The sequence below is a fragment of the Brachionichthys hirsutus genome, chromosome 9, assembly GCF_040956055.1.
Source record: "Brachionichthys hirsutus isolate HB-005 chromosome 9, CSIRO-AGI_Bhir_v1, whole genome shotgun sequence".
Classification (NCBI taxonomy): domain Eukaryota; kingdom Metazoa; phylum Chordata; class Actinopteri; order Lophiiformes; family Brachionichthyidae; genus Brachionichthys; species Brachionichthys hirsutus.
In genome coordinates, this window is record NC_090905.1 from 2,832,427 (window position 1) to 2,856,202 (window position 23,776).

The 23,776-nt window shown below is 48.5% G+C and overlaps 2 protein-coding genes across 2 annotated transcripts in view; both read left to right on the forward strand.

Annotated features, from left to right (window-relative positions):
• cachd1 (cache domain containing 1) overlaps positions 1-15,840 on the forward strand; it is a 35,894-nt gene extending 20,054 nt beyond the window's left edge. Inside the window, exons 5-27 of the mRNA XM_068743222.1 lie at positions 711-837; positions 1,495-1,639; positions 1,775-1,991; positions 2,089-2,238; positions 4,060-4,347; positions 4,507-4,656; positions 4,789-4,912; positions 5,064-5,181; positions 5,902-6,070; positions 6,176-6,318; positions 6,912-7,093; positions 7,314-7,424; positions 7,921-8,043; positions 8,647-8,746; positions 8,844-8,960; positions 9,394-9,554; positions 9,687-9,773; positions 10,367-10,483; positions 10,831-10,982; positions 11,191-11,352; positions 11,449-11,526; positions 11,701-11,802; positions 13,377-15,840. Of these exons, the coding sequence (XP_068599323.1) occupies positions 711-837; positions 1,495-1,639; positions 1,775-1,991; positions 2,089-2,238; positions 4,060-4,347; positions 4,507-4,656; positions 4,789-4,912; positions 5,064-5,181; positions 5,902-6,070; positions 6,176-6,318; positions 6,912-7,093; positions 7,314-7,424; positions 7,921-8,043; positions 8,647-8,746; positions 8,844-8,960; positions 9,394-9,554; positions 9,687-9,773; positions 10,367-10,483; positions 10,831-10,982; positions 11,191-11,352; positions 11,449-11,526; positions 11,701-11,802; positions 13,377-13,615 (3,362 nt within the window). The 3' untranslated portion in view covers positions 13,616-15,840. The remainder of the gene's footprint in view (positions 1-710; positions 838-1,494; positions 1,640-1,774; positions 1,992-2,088; positions 2,239-4,059; positions 4,348-4,506; positions 4,657-4,788; positions 4,913-5,063; positions 5,182-5,901; positions 6,071-6,175; positions 6,319-6,911; positions 7,094-7,313; positions 7,425-7,920; positions 8,044-8,646; positions 8,747-8,843; positions 8,961-9,393; positions 9,555-9,686; positions 9,774-10,366; positions 10,484-10,830; positions 10,983-11,190; positions 11,353-11,448; positions 11,527-11,700; positions 11,803-13,376) is intronic.
• A 3,951-nt stretch (positions 15,841-19,791) lies between these two features.
• raver2 (ribonucleoprotein, PTB-binding 2) overlaps positions 19,792-23,776 on the forward strand; it is a 33,118-nt gene continuing 29,133 nt past the window's right edge. The window contains exon 1 of the mRNA XM_068743758.1: positions 19,792-20,140. Within this exon, the coding sequence (XP_068599859.1) occupies positions 19,862-20,140 (279 nt within the window). The 5' untranslated portion in view covers positions 19,792-19,861. The remainder of the gene's footprint in view (positions 20,141-23,776) is intronic.

Sequence of the window (23,776 nt, forward strand, 5' to 3'; positions counted from 1 at the left end):
AAACCTTGAACAGAACCTGAGAGTCATAGTGGGCGGCCATCTGTCTGGACCGGCTGGGATGAGAAAGAGGTTTTTGAGTGCCGTCGGTCTGAGTATCTAATAATTAAGAAGGAGAAGCAGCTGCTTTATTGTTTTGTGCTATCTTAATAAAGCCTACTTGGAACGTTTCACCCTGTTCCTTCCCTCTCCGTCTCCATTTTCACCTGTTGAAGCGCCCAAAGTTTCTATTTGTGTCTCTCTACCCCCCCCCCCCCCCCCCCCACCTCTTTGTGAAAGGCCGTTTTGTGTTGCAGCGAATGGAAAGGAAGTCGCTGTGCAGATACTGTTGACTCTGTGACCTCGTGAAGAAACGTCTCTGTTGGCATTGAGCAAATCGGCCTTCTTGGGTTCCGTGTCTCTGCTGAGGTCATGGCGAAGGCTGTTATTTCAGCTTGCCTTGCAATCGCAGTCGTGCCGCACCGACTGGCACCCGCTGTCCGCGTGGACGCCGCATCGCCGCGGTTTTATTTACGAAGTAGACAAATAAAACAGACTCTGGTGTATTTTTATGTATTTAACGGTTGGTGGATCTGTTTTACGGGCGACCTAAGGGTCGCCGTTACGCGAGGGAGCCTTTCGTCCGTGAGAAGCTGGCGCTGATGTTGTACCCTCGGTTCTTCCTTGCTTCTCCATCCTGACGTGCCTCCTTCGTGGTTTTTTCCTCTCCCCAGTGTTGGCAGACAACTTGAAGTCCAACCCGGGGATCAAATGGCAGTACTTCAGCTCCGAGGAGGGAATCTTTACCGTCTTCCCCGCCCACAAGTTCCAGTGCAAAGGAAGTTACGAGCACCGCAGCAGGTAAAAGCGCACCTTCCTTTTTTTTTGTACTTGTGGAAACTGAAAGCTGCGAAACAATAAGAATCTGGAAACGGACACGCCTCCTCTGGCACGCCGTCCTCGCATTCCGTGACCATAAAATGCCCTTGCCAGGAATGTGGCGCTGTACCCACTCGCCACCATTTAAGCCTGTAAGAATTTCACACCCCAGTGTTGTGTGTGTGTGAGAGAGTGTGTGTGTGGGGGGGGGGAGGGGGGGGGGGAGACATCTCTTTCTCCCATCTTCCTCCTTTTGCTTTTCAAGTCGACGAGTCGACATGAAGTTGTAAGAGAAGTTTGATTTCTTGCAGTGTGCTCGAAGCCTTGAGAGGAAATGACTTCCCTTCGCCGCCCTTCATTAGTGTGTCCTTTGTCCAGCAGACTCCCACAGAGGCGATGAGCCCTCTGCACCACGCCACGGCCTTTAAGCTTATAAAACATGCACATTAGCACATGCACCAAGTATTTTAGACACACTGTGCTATTACACCCGCTGCAATAAAAGAATAGTTTGCTCAGAGTTAACGTTTTAGACAACAAAAAAAACACCTTTCACAAGATTTGATTGACAGATTTTCACGCGTTTCCATACTTGATGCACGTTAGTAAGATGTTTCCGTGTGTGCATTATTCCTGCAGGCTGGTGTATGTGTCTGCGGTTCGTCCCCAGTCGAAGCACATAGTGGTGATGGTGGATCACGGAGCGACTGTGACCGACACCCAGCTCCAAATCGCCCGGGATTCTGCTCTGGTCATCCTCCACGCCGTTGATGAGCACGACAAGGTCGGTGAAAGAGGACAGCCCTTTTCTCTCTTTGCCTCGCGGTGTCTAATAGAATATAAATGCAGAAGCAGCGTATCGGCGTCGGTAAAGAAGAAGCGTGCGCATCAACGCATCCTTTTTTTTCCATTTCTCCAGATCTCTATTCTGTCGGTGGCGGAGGCGGTTCGCTCTTGTTCTCTGGACCAGTGCTACAAGAGTTTACTCTCTCCAGCGACCAGTGAGACCAAGAGGAAGATGAGCACCTTCATCTCCAACATCAAGGCCTCTGATGGAGCCACGCAACACGCGGCAGGCTTCCAGAAGGCTTTCCAGCTGCTCCGGAACACCAGCGGTCTCTGCAGACAGAGCGCCAGTGAGGAACTGACGGGTTTAACGCCCAGTCATCACTCTTGCTTTGCGTGAACTCGTATGAACTGTCTGTGTGTTTCTTTTTCCCCGTCGTGCGTCAGCCACGGACATGGTGATCATCTACCTGTCGTCTGGCATCACGTCTCGAGAGTCCTCGGAGCTGGAGAAGAGGGCGACGCTCGGCGTGGTCCGAGAGGAGAACCGACACCTCAACAACTCGGTCATGATCCTCACCTACGCTCTCATGAACGGTGCGACACACGTGTTCAAGGCTCGGCTGGATTTTAAGAGCCAAGCAGTGAATGCTATCTGTTTTATTTTTTTACATTTCACTTGCAAAATAGTCTTTCAAAAATCAATACACAAAGCTGTATTGGTATTTCTTGTTTTGCTCACCTTTAGAGCGTCTCTTTCTTTCGGCTCTGCCAGGGCCCCGTTACCGTATGTTCAATATTTCATCTGCTTTCATGGCTCACTAGAAGAACTGGAGGTTGGAAAGGTGCTCAGAAACCTCAAAGCCCCCCACCTGCCCCCCCTCCATCAGTGTGTGTTGTTGTGTGTACGCTTTCTTATTTTATTGTCTTTGTCCATCCATCTGCCTCCTTTAATTCCAGTCTGCGTCTGCAACGCACACGCACACACACACACACACACACACACACACACACACTCCCACCACTGCTGTGCATGCATTAGTCCACCATTAATCCATATCGGGTTTTTTGCATCTGCAATGAGGGGAGAGAGGAGAGAGTGAGACTTCAAAGACTGCACAGCTCGCTCTGTGTGAGTGACGGAGGGGCCGTGGCTGTTTATAGAGCTCCATGATGAAAAGGATGTAGAATTGTGTCGTCCTCTGCGTTTATTAGCATTGCATATCCCTAAAAACAACATTGGTTTTGCTGCTCACAGCCGCAGAGGCCCACTGTGGACGTCTGTCACCGTGGACGTCTGTCTTATCACCGGCATCTCCTGCCAAATGTGAAGTGATGATTGTTCGAGGAGATCAGCGGTCCTTTGGCGGGGAACACACACACACACACACACACACACACACACACACACACACTCGTATTTTTTCACGGCTCAGAACAATGTTTTTTCAAGTACTTTTTTCTCCCCTTTCCCTTCTGAAGTAACTGCTATGATTGTTTTTTTTTTATTATTATTCCTGGTGGTCGTCGTGACCGTAAACAGGATCACAGTCCACGTAGATTGAGTAGGAGATGACAGAATGCATGCTGCTGATATGCTGCCGTGTGGCGTGCTGGTGAAAGACGCAGCGCAGACGACTTGTGACGGGTCCGGAATATTTGATACACAAATGCAGTCTACATTATAATGATCCACTATTTCTGAGCTTGACTTACATTTTCCAGGCCAAGAACAATGGATCCGCCCTCTTAAATAACTTTTGCAAAGTAACCTGTGCCGTCAGCAGAACGGCGGCGACGTGGTGACATTGTCTCCCGTCAGGCGCCCGGTTGGATGCCTTGGCATTAAATAGGAATTCTGTTGTAATCCCGCCAGTGATTGGATGCTGGCAGACGGTCCATGCGCGATCTTTCCCAGTAGGTTTTGGGATGCCAAACGTTCAAGGTGACAGCTGCAGATCCGTGGCTGCACCTTGTGAGGTTTGGAAAGACGGCGTGTGAAATGTGCGTTAACGTCTCCGCTGCACATCTTCCCTTTCGAGCGATGAGGGATTTATTCGTATTTATGATCTTTGAGCTCTGCAGAGGAGAATTGTGTTTGGCAGATGGATGCATTGTACAAGTGGAGCTTGTGGAGATCATGTAACGAGTCGGGGCTTGCGTGTGTGAGATGTCTCTGCTGCTGAAGCCAGAAGCATTAGGGAAATGTTATCGGTCGGATGTACTTTCATTAATGATGCCCTTTGCTTCTTAACTGCATGAAGGGAATAAGGTTCAATTTCTCAGTCACAGAATTCTTTTTTTTTTTTTTTTGGAGGCATCATCTTTTTATCCCCTGTCTTTTCCGCCACACATCCCCCCCCAACTCCAAGCGCCTTTCATCCGAGCCTCGGTTTAAGGGTTTCTCCTGTCTTTCAGAGGGAGTAACGGGCCTGAAGGAGCTGGCCTTCTTGAGGGATCTGGCAGAGCAGAATTCAATGAAATACAGCATCGACCGGACATCGACCGGACGCCAACGCTCCTCCATGACCTCCTTGTCAGGATCGGTAGGAGCTTCCATGATGCCGGTGGTGAAGGGAAGCATGATGGTCCTAAACCAGCTTAGCAACTTGGAGACGACGGTGGGCCGCTTCTACATTAACCTGCCCAACCGGATGATCGACCTGGCCCGCTTCAGCCTGCCCTACGCCGACCCCATGGGAGATGGTGAGCGCTTTGTGTGTGGGTTTAATCGGACCTCGCCCGGTTGGCTCTTTCTGAGCTAATTCATCTCTAGTAGTGAATGAAATTTATCTTGACGTTGTCCCTAAAACCACCCCAAGGCTTTGCACAAAGTTCTCCTTCCTCCTTTCCTACTTCCTCCAGGGTTCATTATGACCGTGAGCCGCCCGTGTTACTTTGGCAACCTGCTCCTCGGTGTTGTCGGGGTGGATGTCAACCTGGCCTACATCCTGGAGGACGTCACCTACTACCAAGACTCACTGGCTTCCTACACGTTCCTCATTGACAACAAAGGTCAGTAACACAGAAACAAGGGGGGGTTGCACCCCCACTTCCTCCATAGCCACGATCTTTCTGCGCACATTTAAGCCCACGCATGCTAACTAACTAACGATCTCACGTTCGTCGACACGTTTAATTCCCCAGGTTACACCCTGATGCATCCGTCGCTGACGCGGCCCTACCTGATGACCGAGCCGCCTCTGCACACTGACATCATCCACTACGAGAATATCCCAGGGTTCCCTGCTGTCCGACAGAACATCCTCAGGTAGGAAAGGAGAAGGAAGTGCGTAACATCTCTTCTAAGGTCGACATAAAAAAAAAAAAAAAACATCCAAAGGCAGAATTCCTCCAGCCGTGGATACACACAGAGCGTATTTCATGTGTGGAGTCAGTAACTTAATGCTGTTATGTTGCAGCCTCCCTCTGGGCAGTCAGGTCATCGCTGTTCCGGTCAACTCCTCCCTGTCCTGGCACACCAACCGGCTCCGGAACAACAGAAAAGATGCGTACAATGTCAGCTACGCCTGGAAACTGGTAGGTGAAAAGATGATCTGGCTTCATGTGGGACAATAACTGTTCTATTTGATCATTACGAGACTGTCTCAACAGCGGTGTAGAGATGTATGTTCCCAGTCTTCATATTTTCAACAAGCCTCCGCCTCCTACATTAGTTGGCCTATAAACTATAAACGGTCTGTCGCTCAAATCTGGTTTTCCTCTCAGCATCTTAAGTGACATGTTTTTGGAATAAACCAGCGACAGAAACATCACACCATCCAGGAGTTGTTGTTTTTTCCCTCTTTTCTGACAACAGACAGGCTTAAATGAAGCATTTTTGATTTCACTTTTTTTCCATCAAACTCTACTTTGACAGCGTCCTGTTTTTTAACAAACCCGCCAAAACACTGAAAGGTGCCTTCTTTCCCATGCTATTCTAACTTTTTCCAGATCAAAATGTCCCGGGACGCCTTTATGTGACTGGACTTTCGGGTATTAAAACAATTTCACGATGAGATTTCAAGGTTTGCTACCAGACCAGCCATGCACGGGTTCATTTAGAAACTGTGTTGTGAAAGCAGCTGTTGCTCCGGACACATTCATCTCCATGGGAGATTTGGAACGCTTCCTATGATTGCTGATGCTAAACACTGAGAAGACGAGCCAAAGGGACGTGGAGTTGTGCTTAGCGTCACAGCTACTCCGGCTTTGGGAGAACGCAGTTCTAAAAAATGCAGACGCACTTGTCTTTCCTAGGTTCAGGACACGTCGTTCATCCTGTGCATCGTGTACGTGCAGCCGGAGATCCCAGTGAAGCACCTGAAGAACCTGAACACAGCTCCCAGTTCCAAGCTGCTGTACCATCGCCTGGACCTGCTGGGTCAGCCCGGCTCCTGCCTGCACTTCAAGCAGCTTGCCACAGTCGGTAAGACCGGCGTAAAAACACAAAGCCCCCTCCCCCCCCCCCCCACCGGAGAAATACATGAACCTACTCTGACTGTCCTTTCTTGCCTTCCGGTGTCTTTCCCAGAATCCCCCACTGTGATGTTGGCGGCTGGCAGCTTCTCCTCTCCCTACGAGCACCTCAGTCAGCCGGAGACGAAGCGCATGGTGGAGCACTACACCGCCTACCTGAGTGACAACACCAGGCTGATCGCCAACCCGGGCCTGAAGGTGCTCCAGCGTCACCTCGTGTTTCAAGCCAAGCGTTACCGCTGGTTGTCAAATGAAGCTTTGCATCCTTAAGAAGGGAACAAAACCCGGCGCCGGATTGGCAGTCTGTGTGCATTCCTGTCCTGGGGGTGGGGGTGGGGAGAGAAGGGTCCCAGCTCTGATTCCCAGGCTAGTCTTAAAGCCCCCCCCCCTACAGTGACCTCATCACCCCTTTCAAACTTTTCAGGGTTTTAGTGTTAATTGTGCCCTTTATTTATTTCATGATTCTAGTTTCACAGCTGATATATTTATATTTATACATATATATATATATACATGTATAATTTAGTACCTTTAGCAGCAATTTAGTAGAATAATTCTGTTCAGATGTGTTTGAATGGAGTATTTGGAGTATTTTGTCTCTAGCTACATACATTTTTGCCAATTTAGAGTCTAAGCCATATCCATATTATCACTCTTTTCTCCTTCTCTTCTATTTCTTCCTCAACCTTTTGTTCCCCCCCCCCCCCCCCTCCACACTTCCTTACCTCTCTAACTTTTTTGTTCCACCCTTGCTGTTCCTCCTCCGGTTCACCATCCTGTCCTCTTCGCAGTCCTCTGTCAGGAACGAGGTTATGGCAACCAGTCACGTCACGGATGAGTGGATGACACTAATGGAAATGAGTAGCCTCAACTGCTACATTGTGCGCCGTTACATAGCAACGCCCAGTGGGGTGCTCCGGATTTATCCAGGATCACTGATGGACAAAGCCTTTGACCCGACTCGCAGACAATGGTTAGGCCCGAGGGTGTGAAGGGGAAAGGCAGGGGAGAAGGGTGTGTGTGTGGGTGTGTGTGTGGGTGGGTGTGTGTGGGTGCGTGTGTGTGTGTGTGTGTGTGTGTGTGTGTGTGTGTGTGAGTTGCAGAAATACTGTGCATGCGTAGATTTTTGTTGGAGTATTTGTCTCTAGATTAATTTTATTGTTTGACATTTATAATCCTCTGCTTGTGTGTAGGTACCAACACGCTGTGGCGAACCCCGGCCTCGTCACCTTCACAGGCCCGTACCTGGATGTGGGCGGGGCTGGCTACGTTGTCACCATCAGCCACACCATCCATGCCTCCAGGTAAGAAGAAGAAGAAGAAGAAGAAACCATCATTGCAGCATCGCTGGTTTCCGTGACGCCTCGCTGCTCTCGTATCGTTTGTCTTCAGCAACAGGCGCCGGTTTTCAATCCCCCCCCAAAAAACCCGCTAAGAGCGCCCGCACGTTGGTAGAGATAAAAAGCAAAATGCTAACAAACAGAAAGGCGGTCAAGCTGAATGAATGCTAATGTTCTCTGCGCTACGTGATCGGCACGCTAGGTTGTTGCTGCACATTTACACAGTCGCAGTACAAATAGCAGCTTCCTATAGACGCCGGCCATAAAACAGATTTACTGCTGATCCGAGCCGAAGCGTCTCTGGAAGTCATTCCAGCCGACCATTCAGTCCCCCCCGAAGACGAGCGCTAATTTGAAGAAGGCTAAACGAGATTGTTGACAGTCAGTGTGTCTTTTATACTCGCACCGTCCCGCTGAGCCTGAGTGTTACACAGCTGGTCCGTTCGTGTGTCTCCTTCAGCTCTCAGATGGCTCCTGGTTATGCGATCGCCGTGATGGGAATCGACTTCACCTTGCGTTACTTCTACAAGGTCCTGCTGGATCTGCTGCCGATCTGCAACCAGGACAAGGGCAACAAGATCAGGTGGGAATGGGGACGGATTGGGCCAGCCCTCCCCCTCGTTTTGATTGAATTCCCTTGTGCACGTTGTTTCGTACTTTCTTCTGGCTCTTCCTTTGTGTGTTCTGTTCAAACCTCTGTTTGACCGAGGCAGAGTAAGACGTGCTGAGTCGGGAGAGAAAGAGGGAAGAAGAGATAAGCTGATTATCGCGGCATTCCTGCCAGAGATGTGACGCTGCTACCGTCCTCAGTTTTTTTTTTTATGGCTCTCTTTTTGTTTTTCATCCTGTTTCTTCCAACTCCCTCCTCCCCTGCCCCCCCCCCCCTTCTTCTTTACCCCGTCAGTCCCCCCCCCGCCACTTCTTTACTTCTTTCTCTGATGGTGTGCAGGAGCCATATAAAACAGGATTAGCTCAAAGGGGGGGTGTGGGGAAGATGCGAGAATGTTTGAAAGAAGTCGAATTAAGTCTGTGTGTGTGGGGGGGGGGGGGGGGTGCACAGTATGAAATGCTGGAGGGAAGAGAAACGATGTTCAGTGTAAGAGTGTGACATTGTTTTTACATAAAACGTACAAACAAAATGAAATAGACTGACAGCTTTGCATATATTTTGCCGTGCACTTTGCAGGTGCTTCATAATGGAGGACAGAGGGTACCTGGTCGCTCATCCCACTCTCATCGACCCCAAAGGCCACGCCCCTGCAGAGCAGCAGCACATCACCCACAAGGTAAAGGAGCAAGAGCTCACAAAGGAGTCACAAGTGAACGCGCCTCCGTCCTCTCCTGTCTCATGTTGGTCCACCCGTCTGTCTGTCTGTCTGGCAGGAGCCGCTGGTCGCCAACGACATCCTGAACCATCCCAACTTCGTCAAGAAGAACCTGTGCAACAGCTTCAGCGACCGCACCGTGCAGCGATTCTACAAGTTCAACACCAGCATAACAGTGAGCCGGGGGGTGATGTCACAGTGGCTTCAGGAGGAGCGCACAGGCAGACGAAATGTGGTGTAATGCTGCCACCTTGTGCTTTTACCTGGAGTTGCACACTTGAAGGGTTTCCCCATAATCTGATGGATTATCCCAGTTTCACAACTTTAAAGTATTTAAGTACAATTTTATTCATGCATGCTGTTAGAGCGACAAGGTGCAGATTAAGGAGCGTCTCACAAATTCAATCTAAAGATCTAAGGCCTCATATCACTTTCTTTGTGCTACTTTTAGACACTTTTCTAAAGTGTGGCTGGTTTGATATATATTTATTATAATTATTGTTGTTGTTTTTCTCGCCTCTTTCTTTAAATAGTTTAAAAACGTTTCTTAACCCTCCTGCTACCCGCTGGGGGGGGACATTGCGCTGACAGTATATTCCTCTTTTAAGGGGGACCTAACCAACCTGGTCCACGGCAGCCACTGCTCTAAGTATCGTCTGACTCGAATCCCCGGCACCAACGCTTTTGCCGGCATCGTCAACGAGACGTGTGACTCGCTGGCGTTCTGCGCCTGCAGCACCGTGGACCGGCTCTGCCTCAACTGCCACAGGTGTCTCTCTCTTCATTCACGCCGCAACACGGCCGCGTTCCTGAAGACGAGACGCGGCTACAAGACGATGCTTTCCAGTGTCACCCTCTTGGTGTTTATTTATTTGTTTATTTTTGCTGGTGCGTCTTTCAGAATGGAGCAGAATGAATGCGAGTGTCCGTGTGAGTGCCCCCTGGAGGTCAACGAGTGTACTGGCAACCTCACCAATGCTGAAAACAGGTCAGTGTAAAAGCAGGCACCTAAACTATTTAAGCCTCCTGTCATCCTAAAATATTACGAACACATTTGATCCTTGGGGTCAGTCTGATTTTATGGAAGTTTATGTATTTTTAACATAAATCTGTAATTTCCAAACACACCAGAGAGGGGGGGGGGGGGGGGCTTAGTTAAAGTCTGTGGGTGTTTCCTCACTCCCCTTTCTCTGCCTTCAGTCTCCTTCTCTCACATCTCTTGTTCTCTTTCTTGTTTCCTCCTTTCATCGGCCGTCAGCAGCCCTTGACAGCATGCCAATGTTTCAAGTGGAACTTCCTCCTTTTTTCTGCAAAGATGTGCAATTATCGTCTTTCCCTGTCGCGTTATCGCCTGCGTTCCGTGTCGAGCAGCATCCGTTTTTGTCCTCTTTGAGCTGCTTTGCATAAATTGACGCACTGAAGACTTTGCTCTGAGGACTCGCGCTTTGATTTATCTTTATTTAGATCTTCAACTTGTTTTTGACCAATAATAGTCAGAATACCTCCAACCTCCTGTGTGTTTTATGATCGTGTGTGTTTTACGATTGCGTGTGTATGTGTGCGTGTGTGTGTGTCACACAGGAACCCGAGCTGCGAGGTGCACCACGAGCCCGTCAGTCTGAACGTGATTGACCCCGCCCTCCTCGATACGCTGCCCCAGTGCATCAACACTCGCTGCAGCCAGCGGTACACCAGCAGGTGAAGATGCTGAACTGCACGCGCGCACACACACACACACCTACACACACACACCTACACACACACACAGGTATAAGGTCTGTCATGAGGTCTACGTTGTGTTTGCTGTGAGGTCATATGACTGTTTTGTCCCTGTGATCAGCACACTGCCACCTAGTGGTACAAAGTGAGAAAATACTCCCTGCTCATGTGATCAGTGATCAATTAATGTATTATTGTTTGAGCATATTTAATCTAAACACACAGCTTTGTAGAGATTCCACTGTGACACTACTCCCTATAAATGTCAGGTCTTTGTCCATATTGAATTGGCGCTATAAAGCCTGCTGGTGGACATTCTGTTTCAGTGACTGTTACGGTGTGTTGGACTGTGAGTGGTGTATGGTGGACAGCGACGGCAAGACTCACCTCGACAAGCCATACTGCGCCCTGCAGAAGGAGTGTTTCGGGGGCATCGTCGGCGCCAAGAGTCCCTACGCAGACGGCATGGGGCTCCTTGGTGAGTAAAAACAGCTTTTCTTTGGTGCTACTGTGATTCATTTGTTTCCCGTTGAAAGCAGGGAGTCTGACATTGATGTGAGAATAAAAGCGAAGGAGGACGCGCCGTTTCATTTCGTCATGTCGCCGGTTCTTAAGCCGTAAATTGAAAACTCCCCATGAAATTCCTCACCGTTCCCTGTCTTGCTATTTATTTTTCTTCTTCACAGACGAGGAGGTGGCATCTTTGAACATGATCAAGAGCGCCCCTGTAGGGCCGGTTGCCGGGGGCATTATGGGATGCATCATGGTGCTGGTGCTGGCTGTGTATGCATACAGGCACCAGATCCACAGACGGTCCCACCAGCACATGTCCCCGCTGGCAGCTCAGGGTAGGTCCGGAGGTCCGAGCCGACCCGTTGTTTTTCGAGGGCCCTAGACTTCACATGATCGACACGATCATCTTTTCTTGTTTTCTGCCGCTCCAGAAATGTCGGTGAGAATGTCCAATCTGGACAACGAGCGGGACGAGAGGGACGAAGACAGCCACGAGGACAGAGGAATCAGTGAGTGTAGCAGGAGAAGGCGGATCATCTCCGACATGACGTGTTTCAGAGCCCGTGGAGTAGCGATCCTTTACGCAACGTGTTCAAACAGTGGCGAGGACGCCGCCTGTTAACGGTTAACCCGCTTCAGCGACCGCTTTCCTTTCCGTTAAGACGTCCTCTTTCCCCTTTCAGTCAGCAACACCCGATTCATCGCTGCGGTGATCGAGCGGCACACTCACACTCCGGAGCGGAGGCGGCGGTACTGGGGGCGATCCGGGACCGAGAGCGACCACGGTGAGGAACGCACACGTGTGATGTCCCTGAGATCCAGTAGCGGTGCTGTACATGTTCCTATTCTGAAGCTACTGGTTGCATGTTATCCAATCGGGCCCCGGTATTTGTCGTTTTAGTGTTTGCGCATCAGATAGTTCAGTCTAAAATGATTCATGAGTTGTGAAATGACTCCATCCTGCAGGAACTCTCAATTTAAAATGACGTTGTAAATATAACCACATGGCCTCCTCGCTCTTTTACCCAACTCCCCCTGGGGCAGAGGTGCGGGTTCGACGGGGTTTGTTAATTCAGAGAGAATTGGGCCTAAAACTCATGCTGCTGACCCAAGAGAACTGATGGAACTTCAACCGACTTCGGCTTCAGAGCGCCTCTGGGAGATTTTCTCGCCACGGTCGTTTGTAGAACCCGTAGGAGACTGACGCAAAGGGAGCGGCGTGGACGGCCAGCTCCACCCACACAGGCTCTCACTGCCTACACCACTCCATTTCCTGGCAGCGGAGTGTCTGCAGCACTTGTTGCATAAGAAGGGACGACAGAGAAAAAACACGTGCAAAGAGAGGAGAATGGGCTGGAGTGAAACAAAGACACGAGTGGGAGTGGGTTCTGTTCTGTGCCCAATAAACCGGAGACGTGTTGGACGGAGGGAGGTTGTTTGATCTTTTTAAGTGACTCCGTAATTCATCTCCAACACAGTCTTTCGTTCAGCTGTGTCTTAAGAGAAACGTGCACGGACGGTTGGTTCGGGCTTTAATAAATAGTCGCTAACGTATCATTCACTTTGTCTCGGACTCTGTCTGGATCCTGTCCCGGATTTATCCTCGACTCATCCCCTGCTGATCCAAGAAGAGTCCCAGAAGTCTCAACGGTCCAATCATGATATTTGATATCGTGTGTCTCCAAGGTGCAATAACAGACTGCTTTAGACCGGCTCTCTGGCTAATCTCTTGACCTTCAGGGGGGGGATTTGCTGTCCTCACCTGGGGCAGCTGCGAACCGTCAGCGGGCCACGGTTAGCGTGCCTGCCTGGAACGCCGGCTCCTGCGTTGAGGAATAGAGGGATAAACCGGACTTAAATATGCACCGTCCATGTCTGGAGCTTCTTTGAAGTCTCCGTCCCTTCTTCTCCTGTAATCCCACCCTTTCTCTGCCGCCACTCTTTTCCATCTGGGCCCCCCCGCCTGTGCTCACCGCTTCAATCTCTCGTTGCTTCCTTTTGGGGAATCTGTTTGGGACATTTGCGATCAAACCGTAACAACAGATTGATGTTCCCATCGTATTCTCTGACCCAGTAATCTCTTTTCTCCGTGACAGCAGTGCTGCCCCCCCCCGCCCCCGGCGTATAATTCCATCTCCCTAGGCTAAACATATGTGGCACATTTGCAGCGACGTGGTCATAAATATGTAGGAACCCCTGCGGTATGATGCGTATTGTTTTGTGGGCTTCTTTGCTAACGTACGGATCTTCTCAGGACCCAACAAAAATGATCGTGTAAATCCACGACATCATCATCGTCTCTAAGAGATAGTGAATCCAGTGAAAGCAACCTTTGCACGCTCTTTCTCTTCTTCTCCAGGCTACAGCACCATGAGTCCGCAGGAGGACAGCGAGAACCCGCCGGGGAACAACGACCCGCTCTCAGCGGGCGTAGACGTGGGCAACCACGACGACGACCTGGACCTGGACACGCCCCCTCAGACGGCCGCCCTGCTCAGCCACAAGTTCCACTCCTACCGGCACACGCACCACCACCCGCTGCACATGCACCACCTGCAGGCGGCGGTGACGGTGCACAGTGTCGACGCAGAGTGCTGATCTTTTCTCGGATTGGCGAGGCGTGCGCTTGGTTTGACAGCACGCCGGAAGGTACTGTGAAGGACGGACGGACGGAGACTCAAACCCGCGGCGTCACTGGAACCCATTCGGCAACATCTCCGTCTCACCTGTTGTTTTCAGATCCAGTCCGGCGAGTGTATTTAAGGTTTACGCGCTATAATTACCTGGACTAGTGAAATAAAGATTTTTTTTTTTTATGGAAGGAATTTTTTGACTGTGTGAGAGCACAAAACAAGTGAAAACACGGAATCGAACGTAAAACCTTTTAGTCCCGTTTTCCTCGCCCTCGGTTCTGCAGCTTGACGCTCCTCTCCATGAGCCGCTGCCGGCCTTCCACGACGCGACGCTTTGGGAAGACATTTGGACCTTTTCAAACGTGTCTCTGAATTTCAATGTAGGGAAGGAAAAAAAACAATCTTCATACAATTATAAGAGGAAACACTTTAAAGAAGGACATACTATTTTTCTACTATTTATTGAAGAGGTAGATTTTTGGGCTTGAATCGTCCGCCGCTAACACGATGAGTGAGAGGAAGCGCTTCATGCGGCTCATTAGTTTTGGTTTCCCTTCAAATCTACGTCTGCTTGTGTTTATTTTGCGTTTTTAAGACAACAGATCATGTAAATGTTGGACTGACTTTTCATCACAGGAACTCACGGATCTAGCAGCTTGGTCCGTTTTCACGTTCCCTTCATTTCCTGTTACCAGAAATTCTGAGCCATCCTCCCCATATGAGATTCTTTTTTTTTTTTTTTTTTGATGAGCAGTGATCGCACAAGTAGATCTGCTCCTTCAAAAATATTCAGGTATTGTTTGGTGAATCTGGGTTAGAGCCGCGCTCACCTCCTGCATCGGCGCGGCGAGGTGAGGCGACCTTTGACCTGTAGCACATGTTTCTTTTATATTTTTGCATTCACAGCTCTGAACACGGGACCTGCTGTGCAGAGCATCCATATTCTGGACACGGAGGCATCCTCCTGGGGATGGGAGGAGGGAAAGGGAAATCTCCCTGACTTTAGACGCTGCTGAGGATTTTGGTGTGCGACCCCCCCCCCCCCCCCCCCCCCCGAGGGGGTCCTGAGAGATTCACAGAGACCTTAAGCGCTGCCCGTTTTAAAAGCAGCACCGATGCTGTTCGCTCCCTCCTCGCAAACTTTATAGTCTTTTGAGGCCAAGCTGGGACTGCATGCGCTAAGGCGCACTGCGTTACGGAGCCTCGTTTCCGGCGACGACGGGGCTGGCGATTGGATCGTGGGATCGCTGCTGATGTACGGAGGCCGCACCAATCTGTCGGCTCCTCTGTGGTAAACCACTGAAAATGTATTTTCTACAAAATGTGTGTGTGAGAGCGTGCGAGTGTGAGTGAAGGAGAACATTTCCACTGAATGCATTAATGTATTTTTTCAAAATGGTATTAGAGAATTGAGAAATCCACTTATTTTATTGTGATGAAGAGTCGCCCCCCCCCCCACCCCCACGGTGTGGGTTCCATTATTCAGCGGTCAAAAGCACACCAGCGTGGCATTTGTTTATTTCCTGTTTCACAAATGTCTATTTGTTTCTCCATTACGTAAATGTACATACAGAGTCACAGATGCCTATTATTGTCCTGTACACTTCATATTTTTTTATGTTAAGAATTTTTTTTGTTTGTTTTTTTAAATGTGTTTTTCTTTAGGTCCATATTGGATGGAAGTCGGTGCTTGGAAAATAAAATACACACTTTTTTTTAGACAGAATTTTAGTTTTTTTTAAGGTCTGTGGGTTGGTTTGTTTGTTTGTTTGTTTTTTAAGTGTCCTCAAAATATTCACGTTTATTTTCTACTTTTAAATGTGAGAAAATAGTGGTACTGCATCTGACCAGAGGAACCTCCACTCCTTTTTGACTTATGGTACAGCATTCGGAATCCAATTTGTTTTTGATCGAATGAAGATTTGCAAATATATTTTGAGATGCATTTGTGCATTGCAGCAATTTTTTTTATCAAGTTGAATTTGTTTAAAGCATTTTTTTTATTTTTTATGGGAGAACTACTTAACAGTATTTACCAACTGTTGTAAACAAGTACGTGTGTATACCGAACACTTTGAAGTGCATTAATTAGCGTACTGAAGGAACATGTCTACACCACCCCCTCATGTATCATATAAACTTAGCTAATTGAGATTTATTGCAATGTGAATGTGATAAAATTCATTTTACACTAAACTCGTCTTCTTTTAATTTCTTCTTCTCTTTTTTTTTTACGACTGATCATGTTGCTACTTAAAGGGTTTAAGGTTCACACAGGAACATTTTACACTTGTAAAAAACAAAAAGAAATACCCTCAGAATCATAATGGCCCCTTTTGGAGATCCATGTGCCCTGATAAGTAAAAACATGTGTTCTACTGATAGTCAGAATTTGTTACAGTAATTTAATAGCATGCTTTATGTATTAAAATCCTACAGGCTGTAGTAGAATATATGAGTCTGCACTTAGCTTCACAAGAGGGTTGTTTCTTCCTGTTTCAAGCTCTTTGCAGGCTAAGGGAAGAACTTCTTATCACTTATTTATGAGTCCATTCTGATGTGGTGCATCCGGCCAACAGAGCCATGAAACAAGCCACAGATGGAAAGAGACGACAATAAAGTAGCCGTCTTCAGTTGCTGCGGTTTTCCTTCAGAAACAAAACGATGGATGTTAAAAGTTTCATTTGTGGTAGAATTTTTACACCGTTTTCACATTGTCAACCAGTTTTGTTCCTCTTAATAATGCTGTTGTGTAAGAATTTTAGTTTAAAAGAAACTTTTGATGTTGTGAAAAAGAATCTATGAGCTGTGTTGCAGAAAGGATCTTAAGATGCATCAAATGTGACCTCTTAATTTGCATCTTTTCTTTTATAGTTTTATCATTTTGAACCGTCAACGATTTTCTTAATCAGTCACAGACATATTTAAAATGATGAGGTTTGGCTCTTGCTAACTTTTGAGTTTTCCCCATTACACTTTTATGAATCCTATTTTTACATCCCACACTGATGGGGAAAGGTTGTTACTCAGAGCGGAACATCTGCCACCGTAAGCCTGCATGACGCGCCCAAGTTTCCCATTCTGATATAGACACCCAGACCTTTGGTACGCCGCTGGGATCTGATGGAGCTTCCTCCTGTCCGTCTGTCCGCCTTCCACCATGTTCCATAAACCTTACCAGTTTGTCAGTGTTCATTTCTACCTCTGTGACACGGCGCTGTCTTTGTCTCGCTTTTGCTGTCGCTGTACCCCCCCCCCCCCCCCCATCCCACTCTTCCTCTCGAGCTGTCTGCAGATCCCTGCCAAGGAATCGCTGTGAATTAGAGCACCGAGCTCCGCGTCCAGGCACCCTCGGGTCATCTCAGTCAGCCTTATCTCTGCCAACCCGGTTCAGGAGACATGCACCAGCAGCATATTTTGTGTGTAGTCCAGAGTCGCCCCGGTTCCCAAAGGCCTCTTACAGTAGCGGCGTAATCATCCAGTCATCAAGAATTCCATGTAAGCAATTTATAGCACCTTTAAATCCTTTGCTTTCTGTGCCATCGCATTGGTTTCCTTAAAAACCAGTGGAAAAACATGTTTTAAAATACTGATGACACAGCTCAAACCTTGGGGGGGGGGGGGGGGATTGTACAATCTATCAGGGAAGGATCGGACAAGTCCTAGAGAATAGATGTACTTCTCTCATTACTGATTCACACTCCGGTGAAAAGGTACCACTGTAATTAGGACAGGGAACCCTCGTGCACATTGTCCTTGTGGGTTCAGGTCAGCTGTTTTTACTAGGCCGCATGTAATGGCTCCGAGAGAAAGGATGTCGTGCCCAACAGACTACATTAGTGATCATTTATAGTGACAGCGGCTAATAATCGGAGCCACAGTACTCCAGACAGAAGTGTGAGAGTGAGACGTCCTCAATCACAAAGGACACACACACACATGCGCGCGCTCGCTCACCACAAACTCCCACGCACAATGAACTACTTACATTTAGGAACCCCCTCATCCATCCCCCCTCTCCTCCTCACGCCTACTGGTGTCATCCCAGGTGCCTGCTTTGCCCGTTCATCCACCCCCCCCCCCACCCACGCCCTCGCACGCTCAATCCCGGCGAGCAGAGGCAAATGCGTTCCCGCTTTCTCCTCCTCGTCTCCACTCCCACCTGCTCCAAAGAGGCTGTGAATCACTCGCTGGCACAACTGAAGCCCCAGCGAGGCCTCGGCGCTTCAGGTGGAGCGGGGCCCGACGTCTTTGTCTCTCCCATGATGGGGTTTTTGACTCACACATTGGTAAAGCAGTTTGAGAGGCCGGAGGCTGACGTGGGTTAATGCATGTGCGTGAGTGTGCGTGTTTTATTGTGCAGAATGAGGGCCGGTGCATGTTTTTTGTCAGGGGGAGGAGGAGGAGGAGGGGGGGGACATTAATTGTTCTCCCGTGGAAATGTTGTTTAGCACTTAGTGGAGTGATTCATGCGTCTCCGAAACCAGCCTGTGAATATGACAAGCAAGTCCTCGGTGTCTTTTCAGAGAACCACTGCTCAATGATTCATGCCCCCCCCCCCAATCTGTCAGCAGATGAAATGCTCCCCTCTTCTGAATGCTTTTCAGCTGGGATATAGTTTGTGTACAGGATGAATGCCGGCTTCATTTGCAGGCCACTTTGCTGGCTGGATTTCCAGCCATAACATTAGAACCTCAACACCAATATTGCGTATATCCATTTATCGCTGCCAGAAACAAGTCCACACACGCCAAGACATGGACGGTGCGCCTTTGAAGGCGTGTTGTGACATCCGGCGCTGCAACGTTTCCCCCACATCCCTTTAATTCCTGTGATTTGCGAGGTAGGGCCTCCGTGAATCCGGCTTTTGTTTGTCCAGCACGTCCCTCAGATACGGATTGGATTGAGGTCAGCGGTGCGAATGTTCTGACTGATCGGTGCAGACAGAAGATTCGCTGAGTCAGCGATGCTGCCAGAGGTAACGGGAAGTTCGAAATGGCATGTTCGAAATGGCATGAGATGTCTTCTTCTTCAGCGTGAGCCTGATTGAGGCTCACAAAACGCTCCGTCTACAGTCGGCACGCTTCGGTTACACCGGTTCAGCCGCTTGGCAACGTTGGATCGCTTTCACCCACTGACAACATGCGATTGTCTGGACACCGATCTGCCAGGAAGCGCTTCACACAGATGGCGAGAGAGGGAGAGAGAACATGGAGGCTGATTTCTCTGTCTCTCGCAGGCCTCTAAATATTTCCTGGGTGGGTTGACGTGTTCTGGCTGACGTGTTTTTGCGGGCCCATACGTGAGTGTGAATGCATCTCGTGAGGGTTTGGTGCGTTTGGGTTCCTGCAGCCGGCGGAAGCCACATAGGCATCGTGAGGACTCGGCGGGGAGCTCGGTTCCCTTCGTGCTTGCCAGGAGCAGCTTTCCACCCACGGTGGGCAGGCTCGGCTGGCTGCGGCCGTTGGTTTGGCATTCGCCGGATGACTTGGGTGGAAACGAGGAAGGGCACGCAGCCATTAATGGTTACATGATGAGCATGGGGAATGGGAGAGCTGTGTAGGTTGAGAGGATTTCACCAATGAACGCATCTCTCTCTCTCTTGGACTATAGAACAAAAAAAACTTTCTCTCTGGGCCCCTGTGGTGAAAGCAGAGGCGCTGTCCACTGTCCTGTATTATATTATATTGCTTTTTTGGGGGGAGGGGGGGCTAAAATGCGGAGGTTACAGGATTTCAGAAGGTTAAAAAGGCCGATGCATGAGATATAAGATATACTAAGCCTGCGTAACGGTGATTGATGGATCTCAACTGGCTCCGATGCTTTCAGCAGACAGTTGGGGTCGCCAGGAGTCCGAGATGAAGCCTGGCACGTCAGAAACTGCGTGGAGCGCAAAATGCCCCGTCAAACAACGCAGCTGCGTTATTACGCGAGTCTTCTGCGCCCTGCGCCGTTTGGATCCACGTTCGAACGAGTAAATGTGGAATTATGTTTGACTTGGGATATCAAATAAGCAAACATTAGGAAATAAAATGCTTAAATTATTCAAGAGTAATGCGCTCAGGAAAAAATGTACTTGGCTCACTTGAAATAGTCCTGATCCGTTTTATTCTCCGTGGCTCTACCTGCGCTGTGCGCTCTCTCTCTCTCTCTCTCTCTCTCTTTCTCCCTCTTTCTCTCTTCTCACACACTTTTCACTCAGCTACCCAAGATGGCGGCAGCCTCATCTATTCAGCCGCCGAGCCTTCCCTCTTCTCTGGCCAGAGAGAGCGCACTTTCCGCGGAGATGGACAGCCCCGAGAGCCGGCAGCAGGAGGATGAGGAGGCGGCCGCCGCCGCCGCGCAGCCCTCCGACTCGGGCATCTGCCTCCGCGACCTGCCGGACCTGGAGCCGGAGGAGATCGAGAAAAGGCTCGCCAAAACTCGCCAGGAGCTGAGCAACAGGAGGAAAATCCTCATGAAGAACCTGCCGCCCGACACCACCAACCAGGTACGCTCGAAAACTGGAGCCAAAGTAGCACAGTTTAAGCTCGGAGCGTTTACGCAAAGCGACGCTTGGTGCGCGTCGGCGGCGCGTCGTAGTTGAGTCGCCCTGACTTCACACCGTGAGTTCAATATGAATGATCTGCATCTGCATGAACATCAGAAATGAGATTTATTCTACTCGTTCTCAGATTAATCATCAGAGAGGAGGGCTTGGATCAAACGTGTAACGATACTTGGAACATTTCACATCGCACTTTCTTCCAAAAGTAGTCGATGGATCCTTTCCTCCCGTCAGTGAGGCGTCCTGTCATTACGGTAAAACCTGTGGCATGCACAAAACGAATTGCGTCAGGAAGCAGGATTACTTAAATTCCTTCTGAATTAACACTTTTTTTTAATCTTTATTCTACTTTGGAAATGTAAAAAAAAAAAAAATCAACAATTGTTATTATTGTGTCTCATTCGCAGCACCACGCACATTTGTACAATTTACCATCACTGTGTCACTTCTGTTCTAAAAAACCAAACGGTGAAAACCGAAGACGGGAGCACTTCAGATCACTCGAGGAATCACTTCTGCTCTAGATTCGGATGAGAGGCAGAAGATGACGAGTCGCTGATGTTTATTCTACGCAATAACCTTGTCTGCGTGTTTCTTGTCAAAGATCACGGAGCGGGTTCACTGTTTATAACTGGCTTCTCCCGGCTAAGCGTCATCCATCACTTGGACCTTGATGAGGCAGCGAGTCAGAGATGCCGATGGTGCCGATGGTGCTGATGGTGCTGATGGTGCTGATGGTGCATCCCTTCAGGGTTGGAGCACCAAATATACTCAGAAAGAGGCACGCCGCCAAGGACAACCGGCGCTTTGTGAGATGTCTTAGCGCTCGTTTGTTTGTGTGAGGGAGAAAAGGACGTGGGAGTGTGGAAGAGTGCGACTTCATGGTGTGTGTGTGTGTGTGTGGGGGGGGGGGGGGGGGTTGTTTGGTCAGATGCAGCAACGCAGGAATCAGAATGTGTGATATGTTCGGTGAGCCCGAAGCCCTGAACGCATCATGTGAATTCATCCATTTAAAGGACTTCTGATTCCTGTGTTACCTCCGGCGGCTTATCTCTGAAGAAAGACCTCCATTAAAAATAACTGAATCATTGATGAGCGAATTGGTGATTGATTGACATCCCGAGAGGTTTTTTAATGCCCCATTTGCTGCCTTTAAGTTTCTGCTGATCTGCTGATTGACAGAAAGATGCAATGAAAAAAGAGCCACAAACGTTCAAAATAATCCGTCCACGTCTCTCCTCGCACAGAAATGCAAAACGTTTTCCCGCTCCAGCTTCTCAGATCTAAAGGAAGGTTTTCTCGGTTTTAAATGCAAATTGAGTCTTGGTTTTTCAACAGTTGGCCGGTTGAAAAAAAAAAAAAAAACACATTTAAATCCCCGGGAAGTTGTGATGCAGCCTTTGCATTATTTTCTGACACCTATTATAGGAATCAAGATGGTGCATTCATGAAAATAATTAACAGTAATAGCCCTAATTGCTATCAATATTTCTATTCCTATTCTGTTCCTTTTTTTTAATGCAGTATGTCCCGCAAGTTTCCAGATGTGTGATGAAGGGAAAGTCTTTGTCAGGCATCTATTTCAACCCGTCTCACGGATTCAGTCATGCCCATCCGACTCCATCGACTCCATCTTCCATTCCCTTCATCCACGCTGCACCATTAGCGAGCACGACATAGCATATTGAATATATTATGAGTGCGTGGAGTCCATGGTGCAATGTGTCAGATATATGGCCCTGCTGACAGTCCTCATCTCAGAGAGGAGCGGAGTCAGAGAAGGAGGAATGTAAAAGTCCAAAGGGTTTGAATTGAGTCTAATGAAGGAAGGATGAAAGAAGAGGGGGGAACGAGAGGATGAGGATTAAGGATGTAAATTACTGTCATGATATCCCCCTCAAAAAGGAGCTATTAACAACTCGTTAGCATTTTATCGACTCAATTGGCTTCACTAAAATGTCATCAGTGGCAATTTAGTTTGAGTAAAACTCCACTTATTGAGTCTAAATCCTTTTAAAACACATTCTGAATAACTGAGAACTCCGAGGTTATGCATTATGAATCTTTTGTGGGCTGAGACGGCACATTTATTTAACTTTTTTCTTTTTTGTCTGCGAGTCTGATTGGCGCTGAGAACCTTCAGCTATAACCTGTAAATGAGATGAGCAGTTGAAAGTGATGAAATTTGACACGTTATATTTACAACCTTTTAGATGCTTTGAATGTCATAATTCAGACGTGTTGAGTTGATGACTAAAATCCTGTGGCAGCGCGGTGGCGAACTGTTTGGCTGGACAGTGCATTAAATCAAATTAGCTGCTTCTTCTCAGTTTAAAAAAATAGTATTTAAATTTGAATTTAATAAAAGTGATGTTTGATTAATTTCTGGCATGTTGGGTGTGTGTTTCTTAGAAAACCACAGACCTATGCGCGATGTGCACGTATTCACGCTTCGTTTTCGGAGCGAGTCCGAGCGCGAGCTACAAAAGGTAAACTCGAGTGCATATAAATGTCAGAAAGCAGCATGTGCCGCCTCCTCTTCTCTCTGTACATGCTGTGATGTGTGTGCGTTCCTATGTTGCCAGCAGATGTTGGTGGAATAGCCTACGCCCTCCTGACAGTGGGCGGCCTTCGTCACCTTCGTCACCTTCATCGCTCATGAGCCAGCGGCCTCGTAGGCCTTCTTGTGATTTAGCTGTTTAGCTCAGGCTTTTGCAGATGTTTGCACCGCAGTTACCCTGCAGGCATTCAAGACAGGCCTGCATGAGCGACTGCTGCTGTTCCATCCAACCATCCATCCATCCATCTGGGGGGTGTCATTTTTCCAGCTGGGTCCTGGGTCTCCTCCCAGTGGGACATGTCCAACATGCCTCCATTCAGTGCCGTCCGCGGGGCATCCTAACCAAACACCTGAACCCTCTCAGCTGGCTCCTCTCAATAGGGAGGGGCAGCAGCTGTGCTTTGAGCCCCTCCCCAATAACCGAGCCGCTCACCCTGTCTCTAAGGATGAACTCAGACAAACGGAGAATTTGAGATCTTTGCATTTACAGCAGATGCGCCCCCCCGATCCCTCATTCCCTCACTTGTGAATCCCAATCCGCTCGGGGCAGCAGCTCATCCTTTACCCGGAAGACGGAGGATTTCACTCCCCAGGATTGTTCTCAGTCAAACTAACTTATATTAGTTTATAATTAACGAGCCTAGAAGTTTTATTTAGTATTTCGATTTGCATGGTTAATTATCCGAAGTGCTTGCACGTATAGCCTACGTAAGCAAATTCTCGTAGGCTGCTAAAAGAGAGCAATGCCGACAGAATAACTGGTGAAGTGGTTTCAAATGAAAGTGGAAGTGCACTGAAGGGATGAAAGGTTCAGGGGCAGCCTAGAAAGAACGGGAAATACGTCCTCTGTACAAGTACACGAAGAATACGGTCCGGGCTAATTGGTTGAAAGTCTAGGGAGGAATAAGGAGACGCTACGAGGCGACGCCTCGCTGGTTAAACTGCTATCATTCAGCGTTATTCAAAAGAGCAATTCTTGCTTGGATTATGAAAATACATTTTGTCTCTGTTTTGTTATC